General features: G+C 41.5%; 2 protein-coding genes and 3 long non-coding RNA genes across 8 annotated transcripts; 2 read left to right on the top strand and 3 right to left on the bottom strand.

The window, feature by feature from the left end:
- Positions 1–5619: 5619 nt before the first annotated feature.
- Positions 5620–11802, top strand: LOC129742541 (uncharacterized). The gene has a single exon (XM_055734450.1). It carries the CDS (start codon positions 5620–5622, stop codon positions 11800–11802), a length of 6183 nt encoding a protein of 2060 aa, XP_055590425.1.
- A 1893-nt stretch (positions 11803–13695) lies between these two features.
- LOC129740968 (uncharacterized) lies at positions 13696–14370 on the top strand. Of its 2 annotated transcripts, none has more exons than XR_008736400.1 (3): positions 13696–13784; positions 13842–14126; positions 14193–14370. It is a non-coding gene; the product is annotated as an uncharacterized LOC129740968 (long non-coding RNA). The 2 variants fall into 2 exon arrangements; XR_008736401.1 differs by having other exon boundaries at positions 13728–13784; positions 13839–14126.
- A 474-nt stretch (positions 14371–14844) lies between these two features.
- Positions 14845–15521, bottom strand: LOC129740919 (uncharacterized). Of its 2 annotated transcripts, none has more exons than XR_008736389.1 (3): positions 15433–15521; positions 15091–15375; positions 14845–15024 (listed from the first exon to the last, which is right to left on the bottom strand). It is a non-coding gene; the product is annotated as an uncharacterized LOC129740919 (long non-coding RNA). The 2 variants fall into 2 exon arrangements; XR_008736390.1 differs by having other exon boundaries at positions 15091–15378; positions 15433–15489.
- Positions 15522–16295: 774 nt separating this feature from the next.
- On the bottom strand, positions 16296–19992 carry LOC129748303 (synaptosomal-associated protein 29). The gene is made up of 2 exons (XM_055742850.1): positions 18926–19992; positions 16296–18184 (listed from the first exon to the last, which is right to left on the bottom strand). Exons 1-2 carry the CDS (start codon positions 19808–19810, stop codon positions 17864–17866), a joined length of 1206 nt encoding a protein of 401 aa, XP_055598825.1. The 5' UTR covers positions 19811–19992; the 3' UTR covers positions 16296–17863.
- Positions 19993–23740: 3748 nt separating this feature from the next.
- LOC129748409 (uncharacterized) lies at positions 23741–25893 on the bottom strand. 2 transcript variants are annotated; one of them, XR_008737722.1, is made up of 5 exons: positions 25789–25893; positions 25466–25729; positions 25210–25359; positions 23931–24026; positions 23741–23869 (listed from the first exon to the last, which is right to left on the bottom strand). It is a non-coding gene; the product is annotated as an uncharacterized LOC129748409 (long non-coding RNA). The 2 variants fall into 2 exon arrangements; XR_008737723.1 differs by lacking the exon at positions 25210–25359.
- Between the last annotated feature and the right edge of the window lie 115 nt (positions 25894–26008).

The following is a 26008-nucleotide window of genomic DNA, read 5'->3' on the forward strand; positions in this document are numbered from 1 at the left end:
TAGTCATACTGCAGATTTAGAATCAATTTTAACAAGGATTATGCTGAAAACTCAGCATTTTGTGCCCAACCATAATTTATTAATGTTACCAAAGATCCCTTTGATTGACATTCCCGAGCCGCAGATACAATTTTAAGGATTATTAAAAAATTGCCTTTGGTTGAAATTTTTGCAATGAGGACGCCATGTCGCCCCTATACGTGTTTCACCCGTTTAATTTTTCTTCTTCCTGCGGGTTTCTTGACTGAAAACTTGGTACTCTTGGCGGACAGTGAAATTGAAATAAACGATTTTAATTATTTACACAGAAGAACTTTATTAAACGATGTTAACGCAGCGAGTGCTCAAGAAAGAATGATCGAGAAAAAAACTATATACATATGTACATCAAAGTAGGTACGTGTGCATGTATGCGTGCACGATCTGTACCTAGTAGGCTAGTGGCTGTGGAAAATTACTGACAGCCACTCAATTGTTTGAGATCGGTGCGAGTGGTTGGAAAGTCTGTTGCCAAACCAACACTCCTCCTCAACAGTTTCCAAGACCTGAAGCTATTAATCCAACCATCGAAGAATACTTCCGGAGTTTTGTGGCCCCTACCGGTTTGGTGAGTAGATCTGCAGCCATGTCTTCTGTAGGGCAGTAGGATAGCAAAAGCGTCTTCCGGTCACACAGCTCCTTCACAAAACACCGCCTGGCTTCAATATGCTTGGAGCGTTTTGTCATTCGTTCGGAGGCCACAAACTTAATGCAACTTTGGTTATCCTCAAACATCTCCACAGGTCCAACCACAGTTTCTCCGAAATCGGCCAACAAATTTCGTAGCCAAACAGCTTCCTGGCTTGCCTCGCTGAGAGCCACGTATTCAGACTCCATGGATGACAGCGTAACACTATTCTGGAGTCTACTCGCCCAAGAAATCGCACCACCCGAATATAGAAAAACGTATCCAGCAGTCGATCGTCGGGTCTTCAAATCGCCAGCCCAATCAGCATCAGAGTACCCGAGAAGCTTTCCAGAAGAATCACCATATTTGAGCCGCCAAGATTTGGTTCCTTTCAAAAAGCTCAAAATCCGCTTCGCTGCGACCCAATCCGCCTTCGTCGGCGAACACACTCTGCGCCCCAGGATCGAAACGCTCACCGCAATGTCGGGTCTCGCACACACCGCTACGTACAAAAGTGCCCCTACGAGGCTCCTATAGGGCGTCGAACCATCCAGGGGTGGGCTTTCGGATTCCATTTTAACGAAACCTTCTTCCATCGGCGTTTTGGCAGCCTTTGCATCGGAAAGGCCAAACCGTTGCACTATTCGATCGATGTAGCTCTCCAAGGAAATGCTGTACACGTTCTGAGATTTCGTAATTTCCAATCCCAAGAAATAGCTCGCATCACCAAGATCCGTCAGTTCGAACTCCTTCCTTAGTGACTGATAGATCTTCTCTATCTCGGCTCCATCCTCGCTTCCCACCAAAATATCGTCGACGTAGATGAGAAGGTACACTCTTTTCCCATTGGCCACTTTGGTGTACAAACAAGGATCCGCTGTTCCCTGCTTGAAATCCATTTTCACCAGGACATTGTGCAGCCGTTGGTTCCAGCAACGCGCAGACTGTTTGAGCCCGTATATGCTCCTCCTCAATCTGCATACCAGCTGTTCGCTGCCTTTCTTCACGTAACCAGGGGGCTGCCGCATGTAGAGCTCCTCGTCCAAGACTCCGTACAAGTATGCAGTTTTGACGTCAAAATGTTTCAACTGCAACTTGTACTTACTTCCTATAGCCAGCAGCGTCCGCAAAGTGGTTTGTCGAATAACAGGAGCAAACACCTCGTCGTAGTCCTGTCCGAACTTCTGGGTAAAACCTTGCGCCACCAGGCGAGCCTTATATTTGACTGGCTCCCCAGCAGCGTTACGCTTGACTTTGTAAACCCAGCGGCATCCGACCGGCTTCCGTCCCACAGGCAGTTCCACCAAATCCCATGTTCCGTTGGTGGCGTGCGACTTGAGCTCGTCGTGCATCGCTTTCTTCCAGTCACCACTGTTTTCGCACTTCAAGGCTTCTGCAAGACTGGTGGGTTCCATCTCCTCCTCGAAAGGAACTCCGACCGCGAAGATTTGTTCAATCAACCGCTCCGGCGGGACTCCTTTCGTTGACCTTTGCGATCGTCGAGCGATGTCATCCAACGGAAAACCCCTGAACGATGTTTCCCCGTCAGTCGCATCCCCATAGAAGGATTCTTCAAGATCGTCGGAATCAGCTTCACCACTTTCACTGTAATCTTCACTTTCGAAAGGCGTCGACACACTTAATGGTATAACCATTTCTTCGTCACACTTTTCAACACTTTCAGGTTCAACTTTTTCAATTTGTGGCAGCTCATGTTCAACCCGACCCTTCTTTATTCCAGGTTCATCAAATTTGGCATCCCGACTCACACAAATTTTGTCGGTTTCTGGCACCAAGAAACGGTACGCTTTCCGTCCCTCAGAATACCCCACAAACACCATTTTCATCGCCTTTTGATCCAACTTCCGGCGCTTTTCTTTCGGAATGTGAACAAAAGCGTCCGAACCAAAAACCCTCAAGTGTCTATACGACGGCTTCTTGCCGTACCACAACTCATACGGCGTCTTCGGCCGTGTTGATGTCGGCGACCTGTTCTGCAGATAACACGCCGTGCTGAGTGCCTCACCCCAGTACTTCTTCTCGAGGCCCCACTCAGCCAGCATGCACCTGACCATCTCGATCAAGTATCGATTCTTCCGTTCCGCCTTCCCATTCTGCTGTGGGGAATACGGAGCCGTCTGCTGTAACTCAATTCCACTTTGAGCCAGGAACATCTTCAGTGCCTTGCTGGAAAATTCACCACCACCGTCCGTGCGAAGAACCTTGGGAGACCGACCGAATTGGTTTTTCATCATGGCACAGTACTCCCGCACTTTTGTTTCAACTTCCGACTTAGCTTTCAGCAAATACACAACGGTGTAACCACTGAAGTCGTCCACCATAGCCACATAAAAACGATTACCGCTCGGAGTGCACACTTCCATGGGCCCCCCACATCGGAATGGACTAAGTCACCCACTGCACTTGACTTGCTTTGAGATGATTTTGGAAAAGATAATCGGCTCATTTTTCCCAAACAACAAGGCCCACACAACTCATCGACGGTGCACTGTTTGATTTTCAAACCGAAACCCAACTCATCATTTGCGATCTTCTTGACGGCTTCAAAATCGCGATGCCCAAGTCTTCGGTGCCACAGATGCACACATTGATCCGAGTGCTCTTCTTTTGACACTAATGCCCGATCCGTGTACCTCTTCAGACGGTACAAACCACCACTTCTTTCCCCAACTAAAACAACTTCTTCTTCCCGCAGAACTTTGCATCCAGATTTTTCGAACTCTACCTTGTAGCCCAAATCACAAATTCTGCCCACAGAAAGCAAGTTTCCCGACAGAGAAGGAACGTGGTACACATCACTTATGTTGACAGTCACCCGCACTCCGCTGCTATTAGTCGACACCAATTTTCCAGTGCCGATACCAGCCGACTTGATACTAGTGCCATCTGCCAAACTGATCTCCGATTTCATGGACCGATCCAGATTCCGAAGTAGCTTCACTTTGCTGGTCATGTGCGACGTGGCACCGGAATCAAAATACCAGTAACCCGCCTCACTTGAGTTTGCTGCCATCAAACATACTTCCAATCCATCCGGAACATCCTTTGCCAGTTTTGCCTTGGATGGGCCTGCATATTTGTCCGTTCTTTTTGTCAGCAACGGACAATTCCGACGAATATGACCTGGCTCACCACACTCATGGCACTTCAAAATTTCTTTCTTTTTCTTATATCTCTTCTTTTCGACTTGAAACACTTTTTCTTTTCCAGAATGTTCACCATCGCACTCCAAACGACGTCGCCACTCATCACGTAATTTGCTTTGCACAAACTGCACTGTGATTTCCTCATCCGGCCGGTTCTCGATCACATTAATCAAACTACCATAGGATGGGGGCAAACTCGACAGCATGAGAGCAATGAACACACGATCCTTCAGCCCTTCACCCATCACATCGAGCCGGTTGTGCAACGCCGTCATCTCGTTCAGATGGTCCGGAAGAATCCCGTCCTCCGACAGTCGAAGAGAACACAACTTTCGCAAAACATGAAGTGTGCTCGAGAGTGACGACTCCTGATGAATCTGCTTCAAGGCGTCCCACATCTCACTTGCCGTTTTCATCCGGATTATGTGGACCAACTGGTTGTCCTCCACGGCCAGACCGATCAGAGCGCGAGCCTTGCCATCTTTTAGCGTCCATCCCGCTATCTCCCTGGCGTCTTCCGGCTTCGGACCTTCCACGACGTCCATCAGATCCTCCTTCAGCAGCAGAAGTTCCATTTTAAACTTCCACACGGCATAATTGTTCTCGTTGAGCTTCTCCATCGAAACTTTTGGATCCGCCATTTTGTTTGCACACGTGGTTTCAATTTTCGGGAGGAATAAAAAACGAGATCACTTCACTTTCACGAACGAAAAAGTCTTTTAATAATTGTTTATTTCCGCGTCACACTGGGCCCATAACCTCTTGGCGGACAGTGAAATTGAAATAAACGATTTTAATTATTTACACAGAAGAACTTTATTAAACGATGTTAACGCAGCGAGTGCTCAAGAAAGAATGATCGAGAAAAAAACTATATACATATGTACATCAAAGTAGGTACGTGTGCATGTATGCGTGCACGATCTGTACCTAGTAGGCTAGTGGCTGTGGAAAATTACTGACAGCCACTCAATTGTTTGAGATCGGTGCGAGTGGTTGGAAAGTCTGTTGCCAAACCAACAGGTACGGGAATTTTTGTTTTCTTCAGTCCCTTGGAAAAAACAATATCCCCATTGGATTTCCTACTTGTCGCGCTACAAAACACCCTGGAATCAGCTTTGTCGTGCTTTCCAAAGCGCTCAGCATGACCTATAGCATGACAGGTCTGCGCTTTTTCCATAGAGATTAACACCCTTATTCTTGTTTACGACGTATCTGTCGTTCGTTCGAACGAATACTTTCGATCGAATTCGAAAAAGGTATTTGTTACCGCTACTTTGACCGCCCCCCTACAGCAACACCAGAATCCTGGTCGGTTGAACACTGACGTTAGCGGTTGTGACAGCGAGCAGATGACGAAAGACGTCAACGAGGATGACATTTGTGCTAGGAAACAAGACCATGTGAATTGTTAAGCAGCGAGATATTTGTACGAAAGTGTAATTTATCCCCTTATCGAATCATCTTTCATATTCCAGTTTATTGATTTATTTACGATAGTGAGTAGGAAAACTATTATTATTATTTACTTGATTTAACATCCATACATTATTTACACAGATATTATCTTTCGTACGACCATAAGATTTGCAATATACATATATCAAGATTGTTGAGGACCGAAAGCATTGAGGTTAGCTAATGTAAGTGAACATTATACAACAAGTTTTGCCCATGATTAATGATAAATATAATAGCTTTTAGCAGTGCTACAAATTTCCGGATTGCTCAAAAGAACCTCCGAAACTTCACCTCAACAAATCTAAAAGATTAGGCTACATTGCAATGTCGACAGATATTCAAAAGGAACCCGGTCACAGCTGCGGAGCCGGCTGCAATCTTCCGGATAACAACCGTATGGTAGCGTGCGACAAATGCGACTCGTGGTGGCACTACGAGTGCGTGGGCGTAGGAGATAGTATCTCTGAGAAAGACTTTATATGTCCTCGATGCACGGCGACGCCCCAGGAAAAACAAAACACAATAGTGCCTTCACCGAAATCCATTAGCAGCGCGAAAAACTCGATTAAGTCAGCCGGAACATTGATGAGGCTACGACTTCAAAAATTAGAGGAGATGAAAGCCCTCCAAGAAAAGCAGCTTGATCTCGAACAGCGAAAGCTTGATTTGGAGAAGAAATTCATCCAAGAAAAATACCGCGTTCTTGAAGAAGAAGCAGACGACGACGAAGATAGACAGAGCCGAAAATCGAATCAAAGTAATTCTAGTCGGATCATCCAGTGGAAGGTGAACCGACTTCTGGGCAGCGCTGTGAACTCAACTATGGTCCCGCAAGCCCAAGAAAAAGTCGCCCCGGTAAGGACCAATAACGTATGTGACGATTTACCGGTTGGTGCTTCAAACAATGCTGAACCTGCCGTCTCGAAGCAATCGAGCACCTTGGTAACTGCGCCTGTTTTTGAGAGTGCTCAACAACTACCAGGTACGCAACTTCCTTACTCTACTAGCCGCCAGATGAGTTCATCAATGGATGTTGTAAACACTTATGCGAGTAACTCTCTTAGAGTTTCATTGATGTCGACTGGCGCTATTCCTAAAACTAATCCGATAACTACCACGGGTCAAGGGCCGCCGCATTCACTAACTGGGCCGATCGGTTTGCCCTCAATGACGCAACCTATCGTGACCCCCGCGACACTCCCTTCATTTATGGTTAGCTCAGGCTCAGTGCCTCCTGTTGTAGCTACTTCTGCGTACCCCGTGTATATTCCGTCAGTACCCCATCCGGCAACAATGAGTACTGCCAATAATTTCCAAACTCAGCATACGTTCGCTGACAGTGTCCCGGTTTCCGCGATGCTCGCGCCAGGTGCGACACTACCCAACCCGATGTTGAATCCGTATGAGAATTACACCACTCCGAGCCACAGTCAGATAGCCGCACGTCAGCTTATGGCCAAAGATCTACCGATGTTTTCCGGGGACCCCGAAGATTGGCCGCTGTTTTCGAGAATGTTCTTTAATACGACGCAAGCCTGCGGTTATTCGGATGCTGATAACTTAACTCGGTTGCAACGTTGTCTACGAGGTCCCGCTCTAGAGGCTGTTAGAAGTAAATTGCTGCTCCCGAATTCTGTTCCATTGGTCATGGAGACCTTGAAAATATTATATGGCCGACCCGAAATCCTGATCTTCGCATTGATAAACAAAGTGAAAAATACTCCAGGCCCGAAACCAGGGAGACTTGATACGCTTATTACTTTCGGAATGACCGTGCAAAATTTAGTGGACCATCTTGCGGTTGGGCAGCACTTTGCACATATGAACAACCCGACTTTAATCCACAAGCTTGTAGATAAATTGCCGGACCAAATGAAGCTCGATTGGGCATTGTATAAGGAACAATTTTTGGAAGATGATTTGCGAGTTTTCGCGACGTTCATGTCAGTTTTGGTCAAGGCGGCAACGGCAGTCACAATAAACGTGGGAGAAAAACCTGATAACCGTAATTCGAAACTCGATAAGCAAAAAGACAGAGGTTTTTTACATACGCACACTACTGACGAAGTAAATCATCACTCTAATGAGTGGCACCGGAACGAGTCGAGCTCTGATAGTACGAAATGGTGCAAGATTTGCTTCAAGTCCGAACACAGGGTTCAAGACTGTTCAGAATTTCTGAAAAAGAATTTAGAGGAGCGATGGACAGTCGTACACTGTATTTCGCTTTGCCGAACCTGCTTGTTCCAGCACGGGCGAAGACCGTGTAAGCTTAAGAAAGCTTGCGGAGTAGAGGGGTGCAGCTATAAACACCATCCACTTCTACATGGACCGAAAGCTAATCAATCATCGGGAAGTTCATCCGGCATGGTGAACAATCATCGCCACGGAAGCCAATCTTCGTTATTCCGCATTCTTCCCGTGACATTATCCAGCAGAGGTCGTTCGGTGAAAGTCTATGCCTTCTACGACGATGGGTCCTCTCTGACTCTGTTAGAAGAAAAGATTGCAAATCAGTTGGGGTTAGAAGGCGAAAGCGGAGTGTTATGCTTGACTTGGACGGCGGATGTTACTCGAGACGAGGTCGGTTCCAAATGGGTAAATTTCGACATAGCCGGAGAAGGACGATCGCAAAAGTATTCGCTTTCTAACGTTCGGACAGTGCAGAATCTCTCTCTTCCATCTCAATCTCTACACTACCAACGGTTAGCTGCCAGATACCCTCACCTTTCAGGACTTCCGGTGAGCGATTATAATGATGTGACTCCGCATATCCTAATAGGAAACGACAACGCGCACTTGGCTGTAGCGCTCCGTAGAAGAGAAGGTAAAACAAATGATCCTATCGCTACAAAAACACGACTCGGATGGTCAATCCACGGTCCGATTTCTGAGAACACGATTATGGGCTCCGCGTTCAGCATGCACATCTGCCAATGTTCTTCGAAACTGGAAGAATTGCATGATATAATCAAACGATCGTTCGCTGTAGAAAATTTAGGCGTTTCTATTCGAGATGGACCCGAATCTATCGAAAATCAACGAGCCCGCGTAATCCTCGAAGCAACAACGAAGCGAGTAGGTCGCAGATTCGAGACGGGTCTTCTGTGGCGGTACGACGTATTCGAATTCCCCGACAGTTACGCCATGGCGTTCAAACGCTTAATTTGTTTGGAGAAACGCATGTCAGCTGATGCTGTGGTTGGAGGCAGCGTTAGACGTCAGATTTCAGAATATTTGGAAAAAGGATATTTGAGAGAAGCAACGGAAGTGGAACTACAGCATACCGACCCCCGTCGGATCTGGTACCTGCCCTTGGGAGTCGTAATTAATCCCAAGAAACCTGGCAAAATTCGGATTTTCTGCGATGCGGCGGCCAAAGTTGACGGAGTGTGCTTGAATTCTATGCTGATCAAAGGTCCTGACCAATTGATGTCGTTACCAAAGATTTTGACTGGATTCCGGGAGCGGAAAGTGGCTGTTTCCGCCGATATACGTGAAATGTTTCACCGGGTGTTGATCCGCGAAGCTGACGTACAGGCGCAACGGATCCTTTGGCGAAATGAACCGTCTGAACAACCAAAAACATTCTTCATGACTGTAGCCACCTTTGGGTCAACTAGCTCGCCGTGCTCTGTACAGCATGTAAAAAACATCAACGCGAGAGAGTTTGCTACGGAATTTCCCGAGGCAGTCGAATCCATTTTACATCACCACTATATGGATGATTACCTTCAAAGTTTTGATGACGAAGCCGAAGCAATAAAAAGATCGTTAGAAGTGAAATTTATCCATTCGCAAGCCGGGTTTGAGTTCCACTCTTGGTCATCGAACTCGGATCTTGTGCTGCAGGCCGTAGGGGAAACGGATCCGTCAACTGTTAAATCCTTTGACGTGGAAGATCGAAAAGCTTCCTCAAGCGAAGCCAAACGAGTTCTGGGAATGTTGTGGTTGCGAGAAGAAGATGCGTTCACTTACTCTTCAGACTTTAAACACATTCCTGAAAATCCGACGAAGCGAGAAGTGTTAAGCATCGTAATGAGCTTGTACGATCCTTTGGGCTTACTTGCTCATTTTATCATCCACGGCAAGATCCTGGTCCAGGATATTTGGCGGAATCATAAATCTTGGGACGAGCCTATTTCTGAGAATTTACAAATCCGATGGGCTCAATGGATTTCTCTCTTCCCAAAGCTGAAAGATGTTAGAATTCCAAGACCATATTTTGGTAAAAGTGCGATAGATGAACTTGGATCGATACAACTACACGTTTTCGTGGATGCGAGTGAGTTGGCGTACGCTTGTGCATCCTATTTAAGAGCTGAAGTTGGCGGAGTAGTAAAATGTATTTTAATATCCGCAAAATCTAAAGTTGCTCCACTTAAGACTCTATCGATTCCTCGTCTTGAGCTACAGGCAGCAATAATCGGAAGTCGTCAATCGAAAAACTTGCTTGAAACGCACTCTTTAAAAATTTCACGAAGGGTCATATGGACGGACTCACGTACTGTTCTGGCGTGGATTAACTCCGATTCGCGAAAATACAACCAATTTGTTTCCTGTAGAATTGGAGAGATACTTGAAAGTACCGAGGCTTTCGAGTGGAAATGGGTTCCGAGCAAACTTAATGTCGCAGATGAGGCCACCAAGTGGTCGACTGGGCCCGATCTATCATCCGAGGGTCGATGGTTCAACGGACCTTCTTTCTTATACGAGCCAGAAGATCGTTGGCCATTCCATCAAAATGAATGCTTCGAAACGGGAGAGGAATTAAGACAAGTAAAATGCAACGTATTGAATGTGCATCGCGCCATCGACCGAGCTCCACTGCTGATTAAATGGGAGAATTTTTCCCAGTGGAATCGTTTGATTCACTCCATTGGTTACGTGTATCGTTATTCGCATAACCGCGTTAACACCTGGAAAAATCTCGCTCGCCGAAATGGAAACCTGCAGCAAGCCGAACTGGAGTCAGCAGAAAAATTACTTTTCCGAACCATGCAAAGTGAGGCATATGCCGAAGAAATTAGAAAACTGCAACAAATTGATTCTCCAACCGAGCAACGAAGGCTGAAGCGTACGAGTCCTCTATCGAAGCTTTCTCCTTTCATTGATGAAGATGGAATTCTACGCGTGGAATCGAGAATAAGTGCTGCTGCTTTTGTGTCGTACGATACCAGAAATCCGATCATTCTGCCTAGAGAGCACTACGCTACCAAGTTGATTGTTTTGTGGTATCACAAAAAATATCTGCATTGCAATACGAACACCGTCGTGAACGAGATAAGGCAGAGGTTCCACGTATCCCGAATTAAAACCTTGGTTCGAATCGTCGAAAAGCAATGTACGCATTGCCGAGTGTATAAAGCTTCCCCAAATGTGCCTCGCATGAGCCCTCTACCTGCCGCTCGCCTGAGAGCTTTCTATAGGCCATTTTCTTTCGTGGGACTTGATTATTTTGGGCCAATGCAAGTGAGAGTAGGACGTAGCACGGTGAAGAGGTGGGTGGCGTTATTCACCTGTTTAACCATCCGAGCTGTCCACCTGGAGGTAGTCCATTCCCTGACCACAACATCATGCAAGATGGCTATGCGACGATTCGTGGCACGTCGAGGATCACCGGTTGAAATATATTCCGATAACGGGACCAATTTCCTTGGCGCCAAGAACGATCTCGTAGAAGAATGCAAAACCATCAACACCGAACTGGCAACGACATTTACAAACACTGTAACCAAGTGGTACTTCAACCCGCCTTCTGCGCCGCACATGGGAGGTGCGTGGGAGCGCCTTGTTAGGTCTGTGAAAACAGCGTTCTTTGCGATTACCACATCTAGAACTCCGAACGAAGAAACCTTCTCCACCGTTCTCGTCGAAGCTGAAGCAGTTGTCAACTCTAGGCCCCTAACTTTCATCTCCTTGGAAAATGACTCACAGGAAGCTTTGACCCCAAATCATTTCCTGCTTCTGAGTTCTACAGGCATCGGTCAGCCGCATATGAAGTTCGTCGAATCTAGACTGGCCCTTAGAGACGACTGGAATCACAACAGGCACTTGGTGGATATCTTCTGGCATCGCTGGGTGAAGGAGTATTTGCCCATCATCGCGAGGCGAACTAAATGGTTCGAAGAAACGAAACCTCTGGAACCAGGAACGCTGGTGGTTATAATCGATGAATCTATCCGAAACGGCTGGACCCGCGGACGTGTTTTGGATGTTGTGAAAGGAGCTGATGGACGAGTACGACGAGCAACAGTGCAAACTTCTAAAGGACTCATCATCAGGCCTGTAGCTAAGTTAGCGGTTTTGGATGTCGGTAAGACATCAGAAGATCATCTGTCTTACGAGGGGGAGGATGTTACCGCTACTTTGACCGCCCCCCTACAGCAACACCAGAATCCTGGTCGGTTGAACACTGACGTTAGCGGTTGTGACAGCGAGCAGATGACGAAAGACGTCAACGAGGATGACATTTGTGCTAGGAAACAAGACCATGTGAATTGTTAAGCAGCGAGATATTTGTACGAAAGTGTAATTTATCCCCTTATCGAATCATCTTTCATATTCCAGTTTATTGATTTATTTACGATAGTGAGTAGGAAAACTATTATTATTATTTACTTGATTTAACATCCATACATTATTTACACAGATATTATCTTTCGTACGACCATAAGATTTGCAATATACATATATCAAGATTGTTGAGGACCGAAAGCATTGAGGTTAGCTAATGTAAGTGAACATTATACAACAAGTTTTGCCCATGATTAATGATAAATATAATAGCTTTTAGCAGTGCTACAAATTTCCGGATTGCTCAAAAGAACCTCCGAAACTTCACCTCAACAGTATTCTTGTTTTCGTTCGAATGCGATACTTTCGATTTTGGTGTTACCAGATCAAGTCAGAAATTTCGAAGAACAGAGAAATGTCAAAATAACAGCAATTGAATGTAAACAATGGTGTATTTTTGTGAACTCCCGTCGAATTCAACAGCTCCTGAGAAAAAAACAATTATGCCGGACGAGCCGAAGCAGGTGCCCCGATATATATGTCCGCGGACAAAGGGCTGGAGTTGGCCGGAAACGCCGCACTTGACAGCAAGAAATCCAACATCATCCCTTTTCATCTGAAGTTGGCCGGAAACGAACAACCTCCTGGAGGGCTATAAAGGATCGGAAAAACGAGGACAACGCACGGAATTGGCATGGTAAAAAATTGTTTTAACAGCAGCAGCAGCAGCCGCAACCGTTGAAGATTTGAACTGTTTCGATTGCGTTCAAAGATCCGGAGCCGATACTAGTCGAAAATGGGAATGCAATTGCTGCTGCTTCTTAAAGCTTTCCCGACGGAGGAGAATGAAGTTCCAGACGCCGAACTCCGATATAAAAATTTGGAAAAAAAACACATTAAAATTCTGAAATAAAAATGGTTTATTAGAGTCTAGAAAACCTTTCTTTGTATCACAACCGTTTTTAACTTCACTAATGCCCTTTGTTCGCAGCATTTATGAGATGAATCATCCAACAGGATGAAAATCCCTGAAAAAAAAATTGTTCACAGTATCAGACTTCGGTTTGTAAACCCATAGTAGAAATAAGATCAGCCGAATTAAATTCCATCAATAAAGTTTTCAGCAACATTTTTCATAAGAACAATTTGGAACCAAAATGCTTTGTTTTTTGTGTGATACTTTTTTGGCTGTCTTATTTCCTCCAATGTTACGATTTCTTGTCCTGAGTTTTCTGGTAAAAGGGCTCTTTTGCTTTAAACGCCTGCCGTTCGCAGCCTGAGACTTGCGTTTGTCAGGCGGAAGGAAAAATACGTTCGATCGAAAACGAGAATGCGAAAATTCAATCGAACGAACCCGGCGAACGATGTTCGAAAAATCGAACTACTCTAAAACGTTCGAACGAAAACAAGAATACGAATTGGGGAAACTTTCGAACGAATGTCATTCGATCGAAAACGAGAATAAGGGTGTAAATGAGAGCAGGTATGTCGCGTGAACGTGTTGCGCTACTTGTCGAATCAGCATGACATCCCGCTTAACAAAATAAATGCTTGGAATGCTTGAAAGAATGCTTGGATTCCAAGCATTCTTCAAGCATTCCTCCCATTGAATTCAAGCATTAAATGGCCCAACCGATTCTACTTGAAATGGTTTTCCCGGTTCAAAATGACACCCCCAGGCCATTTTAAAACCTTGAGCGAGCAATTTCGCGCGTAGGGTTGCGTTCAAAGCCGTAAATTGGGGTTTTAATTCTAAACGTACATCTGTCAAGTCAGCTGATTGTACCGATTACACACATACGAATTCAATCCAGAGCAAACTTTACACAAAAAAATCTTCCATTTGTATGTATATATCATTTCAACGACTTTTTTCTTGTGTGTTTTAGTAACACAGGCGAAAAAATCTTGACAACCATGTCAGTTATTTTTCTCAACGGTCGGACAAACACGCGTCGAAGATTGTGCTTTCGGTAAATTTTAGTAGTTTTAAGCCTTTATATTTAGTAATTTTACTTTGAATTCAGCAGGAAACAGAAGAGGATCGAGAGGTTCGTGAATTAAAACGAGTAGCAGTACGAGCGGCTTCAAATTGCTAAAAAGCGGTCTCCGGAAATTCGACTCTACTGGTGTGGTGAAAATGGCGCTGCATGACAAAAAATGCAATAATTACCCAAAACGGAAACCCCAATTATGCTGCCGGCTGCCGAACACAGTGCAGCGCTTCCCGAGGCCTTCTAAACTGTCATCCGAAGCCAAAACACCAGCAGCAATCTGCTGTTTCTGGGGGAGCAGTTAGGCGAGTTTGTGATAAGGTAAAGTATTTTTACTTTAATCAGTGGAACTATTTAATCTGATTGTGTATAATCTTTTCTTTACAGAAAAACTATTGTCGAGACTACCGAATTCGTAGCTACGCATGTACGCTCCAACAACTGCACACAGTTTCCATCGTAATGAATCGCTGAAAAACTTTAGGAAGTGACCCGAATGGATCTAAATTTGATTGTTAAATTATGGTTTCGATTGTTATAAGTTGAAGGAACTTTGAATAAAATTTCAAAAAAAATTTACCCAATTCAATTTTTTCACCCCATTTTGAAAATAATGATTGAATGCAGGATTTACACGCACACATACGCACTAAAATTTTTGAACTCACCCACACAAAAGCACGTACCCATCTCACCAATACTATTGAACCATGACAGATGTCAACCAGGGCTGCCCGCTTAACAAAATAAATGCTTGGAATGCTTGAAAGAATGCTTGGATTCCAAGCATTCTTCAAGCATTCCTCCCATTGAATTCAAGCATTAAATGGCCCAACCGATTCTACTTGAAATGGTTTTCCCGGTTCAAAATGACAGCCCTGGTTGACATCTGTCATGGTTCAATAGTATTGGTGAGATGGGTACGTGCTTTTGTGTGGGTGAGTTCAAAAATTTTAGTGCGTATGTGTGCGTGTAAATCCTGCATTCAATCATTATTTTCAAAATGGGGTGAAAAAATTGAATTGGGTAAATTTTTTTTGAAATTTTATTCAAAGTTCCTTCAACTTATAACAATCGAAACCATAATTTAACAATCAAATTTAGATCCATTCGGGTCACTTCCTAAAGTTTTTCAGCGATTCATTACGATGGAAACTGTGTGCAGTTGTTGGAGCGTACATGCGTAGCTACGAATTCGGTAGTCTCGACAATAGTTTTTCTGTAAAGAAAAGATTATACACAATCAGATTAAATAGTTCCACTGATTAAAGTAAAAATACTTTACCTTATCACAAACTCGCCTAACTGCTCCCCCAGAAACAGCAGATTGCTGCTGGTGTTTTGGCTTCGGATGACAGTTTAGAAGGCCTCGGGAAGCGCTGCACTGTGTTCGGCAGCCGGCAGCATAATTGGGGTTTCCGTTTTGGGTAATTATTGCATTTTTTGTCATGCAGCGCCATTTTCACCACACCAGTAGAGTCGAATTTCCGGAGACCGCTTTTTAGCAATTTGAAGCCGCTCGTACTGCTACTCGTTTTAATTCACGAACCTCTCGATCCTCTTCTGTTTCCTGCTGAATTCAAAGTAAAATTACTAAATATAAAGGCTTAAAACTACTAAAATTTACCGAAAGCACAATCTTCGACGCGTGTTTGTCCGACCGTTGAGAAAAATAACTGACATGGTTGTCAAGATTTTTTCGCCTGTGTTACTAAAACACACAAGAAAAAAGTCGTTGAAATGATATATACATACAAATGGAAGATTTTTTTGTGTAAAGTTTGCTCTGGATTGAATTCGTATGTGTGTAATCGGTACAATCAGCTGACTTGACAGATGTACGTTTAGAATTAAAACCCCAATTTACGGCTTTGAACGCAACCCTACGCGCGAAATTGCTCGCTCAAGGTTTTAAAATGGCCTGGGGGATCATCAGCCTTATACCGTATTTTTTTTCACCTGGAGGCAAACTAGAGGCAACCTAGGTTCGCTCTAACTGCTGTCATCGTGCTCATTTATTGCTCGAGAGGCAACCTAGGTTCGCTCGAAAAAGGGACGGAGTCGCCCTGAGAAAAAAGTCAGTTTTGCGAGAAGTTCACCAATACTCTCAACGTTGTTGTCAAAACATTAAACAGCTGTTTTTGGCTGAAAACAAAACAGTTGAAATAATGAACGGGCAAATGATTATTGCCGCGATTTTCAACCTCTCAGCCAAGCAAAATCTTACTATCTGCAGTCCAGTGCAATCCGGACACGAAAAACGGCAATCCGGACACGAAAAACGGCAATCCGGATGTGAAGAACCGAATGAAGGAATCCAGAAGGGAGGACAAAATGACAGCTGCATGTAAACATTGCGCTCGTTCTCACGCACACCTACGTATGGAATAACTCGAAACCCGAAACTTGCTTTTTTATTCTGACGGTTCCAGAGCCAAATCCGGAATCAAAAAAAAATACGCCATTAATCAGACTGAATGACTACATCTGTCAAAATGGTAGAATTTGTTTTCGCTCGCGATTCGGATTTTCCAAACTGATTTCTGATATCAACTATCCATCGACCAATAAAGATCAGTATAAATGAGCTATAGATAGATTTTACTGCAGATTATCGTATCTTTTATTTATAACCACTTTTTACCTTATTACGAATATCTCGAAATTATCAACTATGAATAGATTACCATAAACTTGCTTCGTTTCTCTTTATTTTATTTTTTATTTGTTTTTATTACTATATACCTTGTGTTTTGTGATGTATCTTGCTTAATTTTATTTAATAATCCAATAAGTTTTTTACCCCAATATATAATATATATAGTTTTCCGTTCGTTTTTATAATGATTTATCAAACTTCCTTTCTTTGTTGATTTCCTTTCCTCTGACGAATCTAGGGTGAGACAAACATAAACAATCAATCCTCTGTATTTGCTTTACTTGGATAACAATTTATGTACTACTAGGGATTTGTGTTTCCTATGTGTGGATGCTTTGCAATTAAGATTGCATCGGCGAAGATTTATTTTATGTTAGATTGAAATGTGTTTAAAGGTTGTGTACTGGCGTTGTTTTTTGTTGTTGTTTGCGAATATTTGATACTTGAGAAATAGAGAGGAAATATCTTGAATGCTTCGACTAGTTTTGCTGCGGATTCATTTCACTATGTAGGCATTATCGTACATTTGCAATTTTTTGCATCACATTCATTGGTATGAATCGACAAATACTGGAGGAGACAAATTACAATCAGACACTCAAATCTTAAGTTCAAGGGGATTTCTTTTCTAGGTATGATTTAGAAGGTTTGCTCTGCCCAACATTCTTCGACCAGCAAATCTCCACAGTTTTCTTATTATTTTGATAGTTTTAGACGACGGTTTTTATATTGCATAAGATAACACTGGTCAACACTGATCTGATCCAGATTACTTGAGTTTAAAGTTTTACTGTTAGCTGAAGATTATTCCGGTACATTTTCAACAGGTTGAAGAATTTAGAAATCTATGGAATGGTTTTGAAATGTTTCAACAAGCTGTTGACCAGTGATACCATCTTCTGAATAAGGCTAATATTTACATTCTAGTTTCGAAAATCCTGCATTATGGTTAGCTATCAGATGATAACGGTTCGAACAATTTTAAGTATAGGTTTATTCCGTATGATTCTCGTTTTAAATGTATAACTGAGCAAAATCGAAGATGGTACTTATCTATAACTCATGCAAAAATATAAAACCATTTTTTCCCTCGTAGTTTTTGTTTATAATTTTAACTTGCATGTATAATGGGCAATGATAGAATGCGATCTTAGGTTAAACAATAGAGAATGTACATTAAATCATACAGTTCTTAGAAACTAACATTTTTACAAGGTAGAATATCGATATACTTATAGCTTTGCTTTTATCATACCGTGTTTTGTGAGTTTTAGTGTTCTCGTTTTTTCACTGAGTTCTCACTATTTCGATTGGATTCTAAAGACAACATATTTTTCTGATTTAGGGGTAGGGCTTTACTAAGGAAGTATCAATGACAAGTAAATGGAATTTAAAAATTTCACTTCCTTAGTAGCCGATTCATGTCTTTGTTTTGTTTGCCTATCTTGACATCTACATCATCAACGCGGTTCGAAATATCATCAATCAGATCGTTTTGGCTATCGATTTCCTGATTCAAATCTAGGGCAAGGTTTTTTAGCCGAGATAAATTACCACGCATATCATCTAGGTTTTGATCCAGTTGATGACTGAAACCTGGCCCAGATCCAACCATTGCTGCCGAACCATTGGCATGTATCATTTCCTGTCCTTGATGGGGATAATCGCCTCTCATACGAGAAGCTGCATCCGGCCAGTAGTTATCCGGGATTCGGAAATCCTGTTGAATAGTTAGGGCGAAATATTTTAGTAAAGTATGCCTATAGATTCATAAATTAAAAATGACTGATTTCTGTTTGAAAGGTCAAGCCCATTTCTATTACAGATCCATTCTAAACACATTTTTTATTCATTAGGTAATTCGGTAACGAAAAGTTGTGTATTGTGACCAACCCTTATTTAGCGCATATCCAAATTTTCTCATTTTAACATCTTTATTTCAGCGTCGAATAAAGACCACCCACAACACCACCAGGTCCATAGTTTTCCACCTCCTCTCCTTCATAATCTTTATTTCAGCGTCGAATAAGGTGGCGGTGCTCTGAAGCCTCATTCACACTCGGCAACTTGAACTCCGATTTCAGCTGCTGAGATTTGTTTATGTTTACATTTTGGTTGCTGAAAGTTTCCCATACTTGTGGGAAGACTTGAAGCCTAGTCCAAACTAGGAGACCGTACCCCATTTTATTCGGGAGAAACTGATACCTTCTCAGGATTCCAACAACAACAAAGTTCGTCTCAAACATAAATTGCAGTTCAAGTTGCCTAGTGTGGACTAGGCTTGAGTGAAAAAAAAACTCAATCCCAGAAAGATATCAGCAATTAACAATGCCTAAGTGTTCAATGTTTATGTGTGCTTTAAATAAACTGTAGTTACTTAAAATAAAGGAATGTCTTTGAATATTCAGAATTAGGATTCATCAAAATGATACATGCTTAAATGTGATAAGCATATTCATACCTGTGGGTTAGGATAAACTTCCTCCGATGGTGATGGCGATATGTTAGGATTTCGAGGTATTCCTGTTGTTCCACTTCCGCTTTGTGGAGGTGGCGGATGAGATTGTGATTCGGGTCCCATTCGACCAGATAGATAGTTTTTCAAACCTCCGAAAACGCTTTTCAAGCTATTAAGATGTTTCTGGCTGAACCGAAGCGAATTGTTTATTTCGTCTAACTGCTTTTTGGTTTTTTCGAGTTGTTCCCTTTGACGATGCAGCTCTTCGGCTGTAGCAATTCCAACCTGTTCAGTTTCCCTGAGAACTCCGAGGCAACGTTGAGAGGTAAGGAGTGTACTTTCTTCAAGTTCCCTCCGGCGTTGTTCAAAAGTTTGCCGTTGTCTAACTATTTCATCGTCAACATCCGAATCGGATCCGTAAACACCTGGCCCCACAGCACCAGGTACAGGAACGGGTCGATGATATACTTTGGAACCACCATAAGGCGATGTGGCCACCGAACCGTTCGCTGAATAAGGATCAACGCCATAACCAGGTCCTAATTGGCCACCATAAGCCACAAAACCTCCTGCTTGCTGGTGGTAAGGTTCAGGCCCGAGAACGTCTGGCCTTGTAAGATTTGTCCCCACAACACCACCAGGTCCATAGTTTTCCACCTCCTCTCCTTCATAATTCTGCGACATAAAGTTTTTCTGGAACTGATCGTATTGATTGTACCCGAGGTGATGTTGGTCTGTCGTTGGAGGGCTAGCGCTACTACTTCCTGGTCCTCCACCCGTTCCTGAAGGTCCTCTTCTGACAGAATTGCGCAGGAACATTTCATCGTCGATTTCGTCTTCATCAGCGAACAAATTCGACGGATTTGGAACATATTGATGACCCGACATGATAATGCACTCAGTCTAACTTTTCACGGGCAGAAATCGTTTTAATGGTAAAAACTGAAAGCTTTAATACGTGAAATTTGTTCAGAAAAAGGATTTTTTTGTAGCACTATCGAGCTACGCTGATTAATCATGGATGACTTACTTTTCTTATTTATTTCTGACGTTTTCCTGTTGGAAAATCTCATGAGTTGCACTTGGGGTTCGGATCATTTCACCGAATGCGAGCTACACGGTCCTATAGCCAAACTTACAATCAAAAAAATAAACAATTTTGAGTTCGGACGGGGATTCTCAGATGTTACTCCTATAGATAAGAATATTTTTGATAAGCGTGTATGCGATATTTTTAAGGGATTATACTTTTTCCCGAACGGTCTCAAACAAGTGTTTGCGACGTTTTTTATTGTTCGTTTCAAAGAAAAGTTTTTCTAATTAATTAATTAATTAATTCACAATAAGCAAAAAGTTAATGCGCGAATGCGAATCAATAATTGCGGTGAAATTTCCTCAGAAGTATGGCGTAATTTATGATCGACAAAACGGCAATTTTTGTTTTCGTTTATAATTTTGTTTTCTTTTATTGTATATGGAAACGATGAATCACTCTGCATCAACATTAGCTTCGTTCAATCGTAGGTAGAAATGGGTTTCTGTCACCTGATAGTTGTTCCATGCGCCGATGTTTAGGTCGAAACTAGTCAGTTCGTTGTTCAATGAAGCAAGTTGAAATCGATCGAAAATAGTCAAAACGGTCAAAACCGATCCAGCTCTTCAGCGACCAGCTGGTAGAAATCGATCGAAGTCCATCAGAAAAAGACAGCCCGCATAGTCAAATACGATATGCTGAATCTTCAGTATTATTCGGTTCTGATTACATTAATAGTAACGTTTCACATTGCGTTTTGGCTAAATGTGCCTCCGCTAGAACGGATAAAATATCATTATTGAAAGATACGATTAATACTTCTTTGAATAAATGGATTATTATTGCAACACGCCGAAATTATTAAAAATTATTTTGGAAAGATTAGATTAATCATCTCGGGAATAAAAAGATTATTTTTGCAACGCGCATCGAATTTTCTGCTGTCACGTCAATAAACGTGGCGGTTTTGTGTTCCGGAATTGTGGGAGGTAGCTTTTGGACCCTCCGAAGACTACGCGGAAGCATTCGGGGATGGCGACCAGACGACAGGTGCTGATGAAGGTAAGTGAAAACCTCTTTACTTAGAAGAAAGTGTTAATTATTTGATTTTATTTTTGCGCACCGATAGATTCCAAGGACATGTGGATACCAGAAAATTTTCAAAACCACTGCAAAATCGAACATCCAGAAGGTGCAACGGTTCTTGAACATCCGGAAGATTCAGGCACGGCCAATGGAAGCACGGCTACACGTGGGCACGAGACTAAACCGGCAAAATCTCAGCGGAGGAAGACGATACCCGCATAGATGAGGATTGTAACCAAACGATTTCTTAAATAGTCAAACGACGATTTCATGAAGCGTAAAAAAACCTTTAGCAAACGATTATTCGAGCTGTGAAATACATTAGTTGAACCGTGAACTCCAAATTCACAGTATTTCTAATATGTCGTTAGGTTATGTAATTGTTAAAAACTGTTAAATCAGTTGTATGGAAGAACTGTTCTACATGCAGTCCAGTTAAGGTTGAAAACTCGATTGTGGAAAATGTATTTTGATCATCGGATTGTAATCGTTATAGTTATTTCGAGGAGCTCTCATGCCTAAACATTTACACAAATAGTTCTCTAACGATTTGACTTTACTTTATTCCAACGTTATTCAAACCGTTTAAGGGATCGTTCGTGAAAAGAGCACGTACACAAACGCAATTTGTCTAATGTATATCTATATGGGAGATTTTCGGATAAAAATGACCGATCTTTTCTTATTTTATCATTTTATTAAATTTTAATATTGCCGCCCAATTTGATTCAGTGCATTTTTGTTGTGCTTCCTTCTGGTGAATATTTCAATAAGCATGTCCTGTAGAACGTCCCTGGGTTCCGGCACAAAGCAATCCATTGGACGGATTCGAACTTTGGGGATCCCAGTAGCGTAACCTGAAACATAAAAAATGCGATTATCGGATTTGTTTTAAAAGATTTTTATTTCCACTTACCTGAAACACACAATGTCATGGTCCTTTCAATTTCTTTCAGATTTCAGTACTCTAGCTCTCGCAGGTTTAGTAAAAATTCAATTTTCCGTGCCGCCCTAAAACAAAATCCTCCCGGCGCAGCAAAACAAAAATGAAACGTTTGCGTCAGTGGTGCCAGGTTGAATGTTTTATCAATATGTTTATAGATATGGAGATGCGAAATTTTTAGTTAAATATTTTAAATGATCAGGATGAATATGGGTAGAGAACTAAGAATGTTTTAGAAATATTAATGAGTATTGATTCAAATGAGGAATTCCGTTTAATTCAAATCAATGTTTTGGATCGAGATTGAAATACACCATGTAAAAGTAAATTCGATGTTTATATGAAATTGGTTTGCGTCTAAGTAGCTCGCACGTATATAAAACAATCATAGTTTACAAGAAAATCTTTTTAAAAAAACTATTGCTGATGGTAAAATCATCAACGAAAACCACAAACACCATCGGAACTCCAAGCTCTATTTCCAACTGGATTCCATTATTGTTTTCGAAACGCTACAGAGTCATATCACTTATCAGAATATAAAAATTATTTAAGAGATATTTTTATAAGTTCATACTGTTTTTTTGCAAAACTGTCTGGCATCTCTGACCGGCGTTTCGCTCATTTTTGACAGAAGTCATGGACGGTTTGGTTAACGGTTCGAGATCGGTTTTACGATTACAGAAATATTGAAGGAAATCGTTCGTACCATTGTATCGCCTTTCCAGATACCATCACTTTTTCACATGAAGGTTCATGTTTCGTTTTTATCATTTAAATCTGTCATCGAAGTAAAGTTTAATAGAACAGCTACGTTTACAGAGAGAATCACTTTTTCTGAAGCTGTTGAGGAATCGTATAGACCGTTTGAGATATAGTTTTTTAGTATGCGGGTAGCGCTCTAATAATGGTGGCCGGAAAAAGATACGATGTGTAACCAACAGCACCACCAGCCAGTTTCCCGGTTGATGTACCTCTCCGTCACCGAAGAATAATTAGGCGCAGCAGCACACGCTATCTTCGCGTATGGAGTGTTTTTTTTTTTCATAAAATGAAAATTATCGGAAGGTGTAAAATAATTTATTAATAAATAAATGCAATTTTGTTTCGTAATTGTTATCTTTTAATCAAAACTACACGAAATGCTGTATCGTTTTTTCCTAATGAGACAATCATTTAGTAAAGATTCCACATATGATCCAACTCGCTTCAAAACGAGTAGAAAAAAGCAAAAAAATTGAATGGTTACTCTACTTAACGACCCGTTCCCTGTATCGTAAAGTGCGTCCAAACGATTCCTTTTCATGAAAAAATGATAAGCCTTATCTTACATTAATAATCCAAAACTATAGAAGTAATCTTTTGGGTGTCTTCGGAAGAAGATAATGGGAATAGTCATTGTATAATACTGATCTACACACAAAATTTTCGAGGCCGGAATTTAGCAAAATTTTGCTCAAATTTGACCAGCTAGAAACTTAGCAATCAATTTAGCAAAAAAAAATTACTAATATTTTAGCAGAATAGCTAAAAGTGTCCTGACTAAATGTTTACTAATTTGATAGCAAAAAAAAAAGTTGTTTGCTAAATCTCTAGCAATTCAAAATTTGTCCGATTACTAAAATTTCAGTAAAATATAATTTTCAACTTATCTGTTTTTCCTGTATGGAATGAAAAATAATAATATTTATATTGGTTCACCATTTTATATTTCTGATTTTGTACAATTATAAAACCACTATTTCCACCCATCTATTCGATGATGTTGTGGTTTTCTTTGCTGGCTTCTGTTTCCTGTTGTCGGCCTGGGACAGTTTGGTTAGACGCTCTTTTCCGCTTCCATCGAGTTATATTGATCACGCTTTAGGTTTGGAACCCGTATGACCTGGAGGAAAAATAGAATTTCAGTTTTGTTTCTCACATCTGCATAGAAAATAATCATTTACCACCAGATTCCAACTTGGAAACGTGTTAGACTCCACGTTCTGCAGGCATGAATCGTCGCCGGTTTCGGCTGGTTACATCGGGACACTTTTTGAAATCTAGATAAAACAATAAATAAAACAGATATGAATAATATATCTTATATCGCAAATATTAGCATAATAGCTGAAACTTATTGCAGCTCTAGAGATTATAATGCTGCACGAAACAAACGGAACCGAACACATAAATGGAATCGAACTAACATTGCAAATTTGAATTCTCGTTGGGAGTACAATATCAATAAATAGAACGTTAGAAAACAATTGGTCACCAAATTTCAAATTTTTTTTTTTTGAAAAAAAAGTAAATTGAAATTCGGTGCACAATTGTTTCCTAACGTTATATTTATTTTTTTTTTTTTTGTTTCGATTATAGTCGTTTTACCATCATTATGGCATTCGCGACTCTATCAACGTTACAGTTGGCGGATCGTTATTGAAAAACTTATCCGGTACAACTGTGTTCGATGTTTACTCTTGGGCTCGAACTCGCGGACATCTGCTCAGGAAGCAACAGACTTGCCAACTGAGCTATATCACAAGCCACAGTTATATTTATTGATACTTATTGATTTCAAACAACTTCTTGACCGTATAGAAGACGTATTACTTTCGGAAGGTCAAATCTTCGATCAACGGAACTTACAAACAAAGGTATAATAATACCACCAGTACTGCAAAGGTTGGTGATGTGATGTTCAACTAAAATATTCTAATTGGAATCTAGCTTACTATAGTCATGCTACTTTTCTCTTTTAAAACCTAATTGATTAAAAACCGTAAAAAAGTTAATTTTGAACGAAAAATTCTCTGATTTATTTTTCAATAAATAAAAATGAAATATAATTTGGAAAAACAATGGGCTTAGGTGTCCTATCAAACAAAATAAAAAAAAATTATCCATATTACAAAAAAACAATGAAAGATAAGTTAACATGTATTCAATACAAGAATCGATTCAAAACATGCATTTGACTTTCCATAAGTAAATGGATGGACATGAGTAATATGCTTATCAAACAGATAATACCGTGCGAGACCCAATGGTCGCACATTTTCTACTTCAATCGTTTTTTTCTTCGCAAAATAATAACTAGGTATTTAATATTGTACATTTTGATTCCTACAGTATTCATTTACGATTGCCGGAGAATGTAAATTTTCGCATTTGATGTCAGTGCATCATTCCTTAAATGCGCGGCCATTGAGTCTCGCACTACAGACATTAAAAATTTCAAACCTGATATTGTCCTAGTAACTCTAACCCCATTTTAACTTCCCTGATTTAATCCATTTCATCTCAAGTGGAAGCTATCAAGGCAATCCTTCCATGCGCCAGGTTACCCATAGTTGCAAAGCTTACATTTCCCGTATGGTAGATGTTACGAATCTGTTGGAATTGGTGGTGGAATATAGTGGATTTCTATTTCCAAATCATGAATGTACTTAGCCCTCTCCAGCTCCAATGGGCTCATTTTTATACAAAGTATACTTACCAACTAATATCGAGGGTAGTAGCCTTTTTTTATCAAGATAACGGTACTACTGGGTGGATACCACTTGGCAGTCGGTTAGAAGGGACCCCAGGTCTCTGCTGCCTGTTTCTTCGGAATGGACTCCCCTCCGGAAGAAGGCCTACACATGTCCACCCGCAGCACAGCACCATGTCCCTGCAATTTGCTTCAGATGGGTGCAGGCTCGGTGCCACTACCTGTTTTGTGTCTCTGGCCATCAAGCGGGGCGAATTTTTAAGCATCTGGCTGAAAAATGAATAGTTTTGTTTCAAATTTAAATTCATTTTTCTTGAATATGTACTTACCGAGCTAAATTCACAGAATATTTATGCCATTTTTGCACTCTGTTTAAATTTTGCGGGGAGCGAAAACAAACGAAACACAACTATAAACTCAGGGCGACATCTTAGGGCAAACGGATCAAACTTATCTGACACTGCTGAAATTGAGCAAATTAGGACAGTGGTTCGCGTCTATGCTACGGTAATGAACTCAAACAAATAGCAAAGAGATTTTTTTACTCAA

This window comes from Uranotaenia lowii, chromosome 2 (genome assembly GCF_029784155.1).
Source record: "Uranotaenia lowii strain MFRU-FL chromosome 2, ASM2978415v1, whole genome shotgun sequence".
Lineage (NCBI taxonomy): Eukaryota > Metazoa > Arthropoda > Insecta > Diptera > Culicidae > Uranotaenia > Uranotaenia lowii.

What these genes read in the sequence shown, in the direction of transcription:
- LOC129742541 (XM_055734450.1), top strand. Translation starts at nt 5,620, where the DNA reads ATGTCGACAGATATTCAAAAGGAACCCGGTCACAGCTGCGGAGCCGGC.
- LOC129748303 (XM_055742850.1), bottom strand. Translation starts at nt 19,810, where the DNA reads ATGTCGGGTCATCAATATGTTCCAAATCCGTCGAATTTGTTCGCTGAT. An exon ending in AAGTTTATCCTAACCCACAG is followed by an intron (nt 18,185 to 18,925) that starts GTATGAATATGC and finishes ACTATTCAACAG; the next exon opens with GATTTCCGAATCCCGGATAA.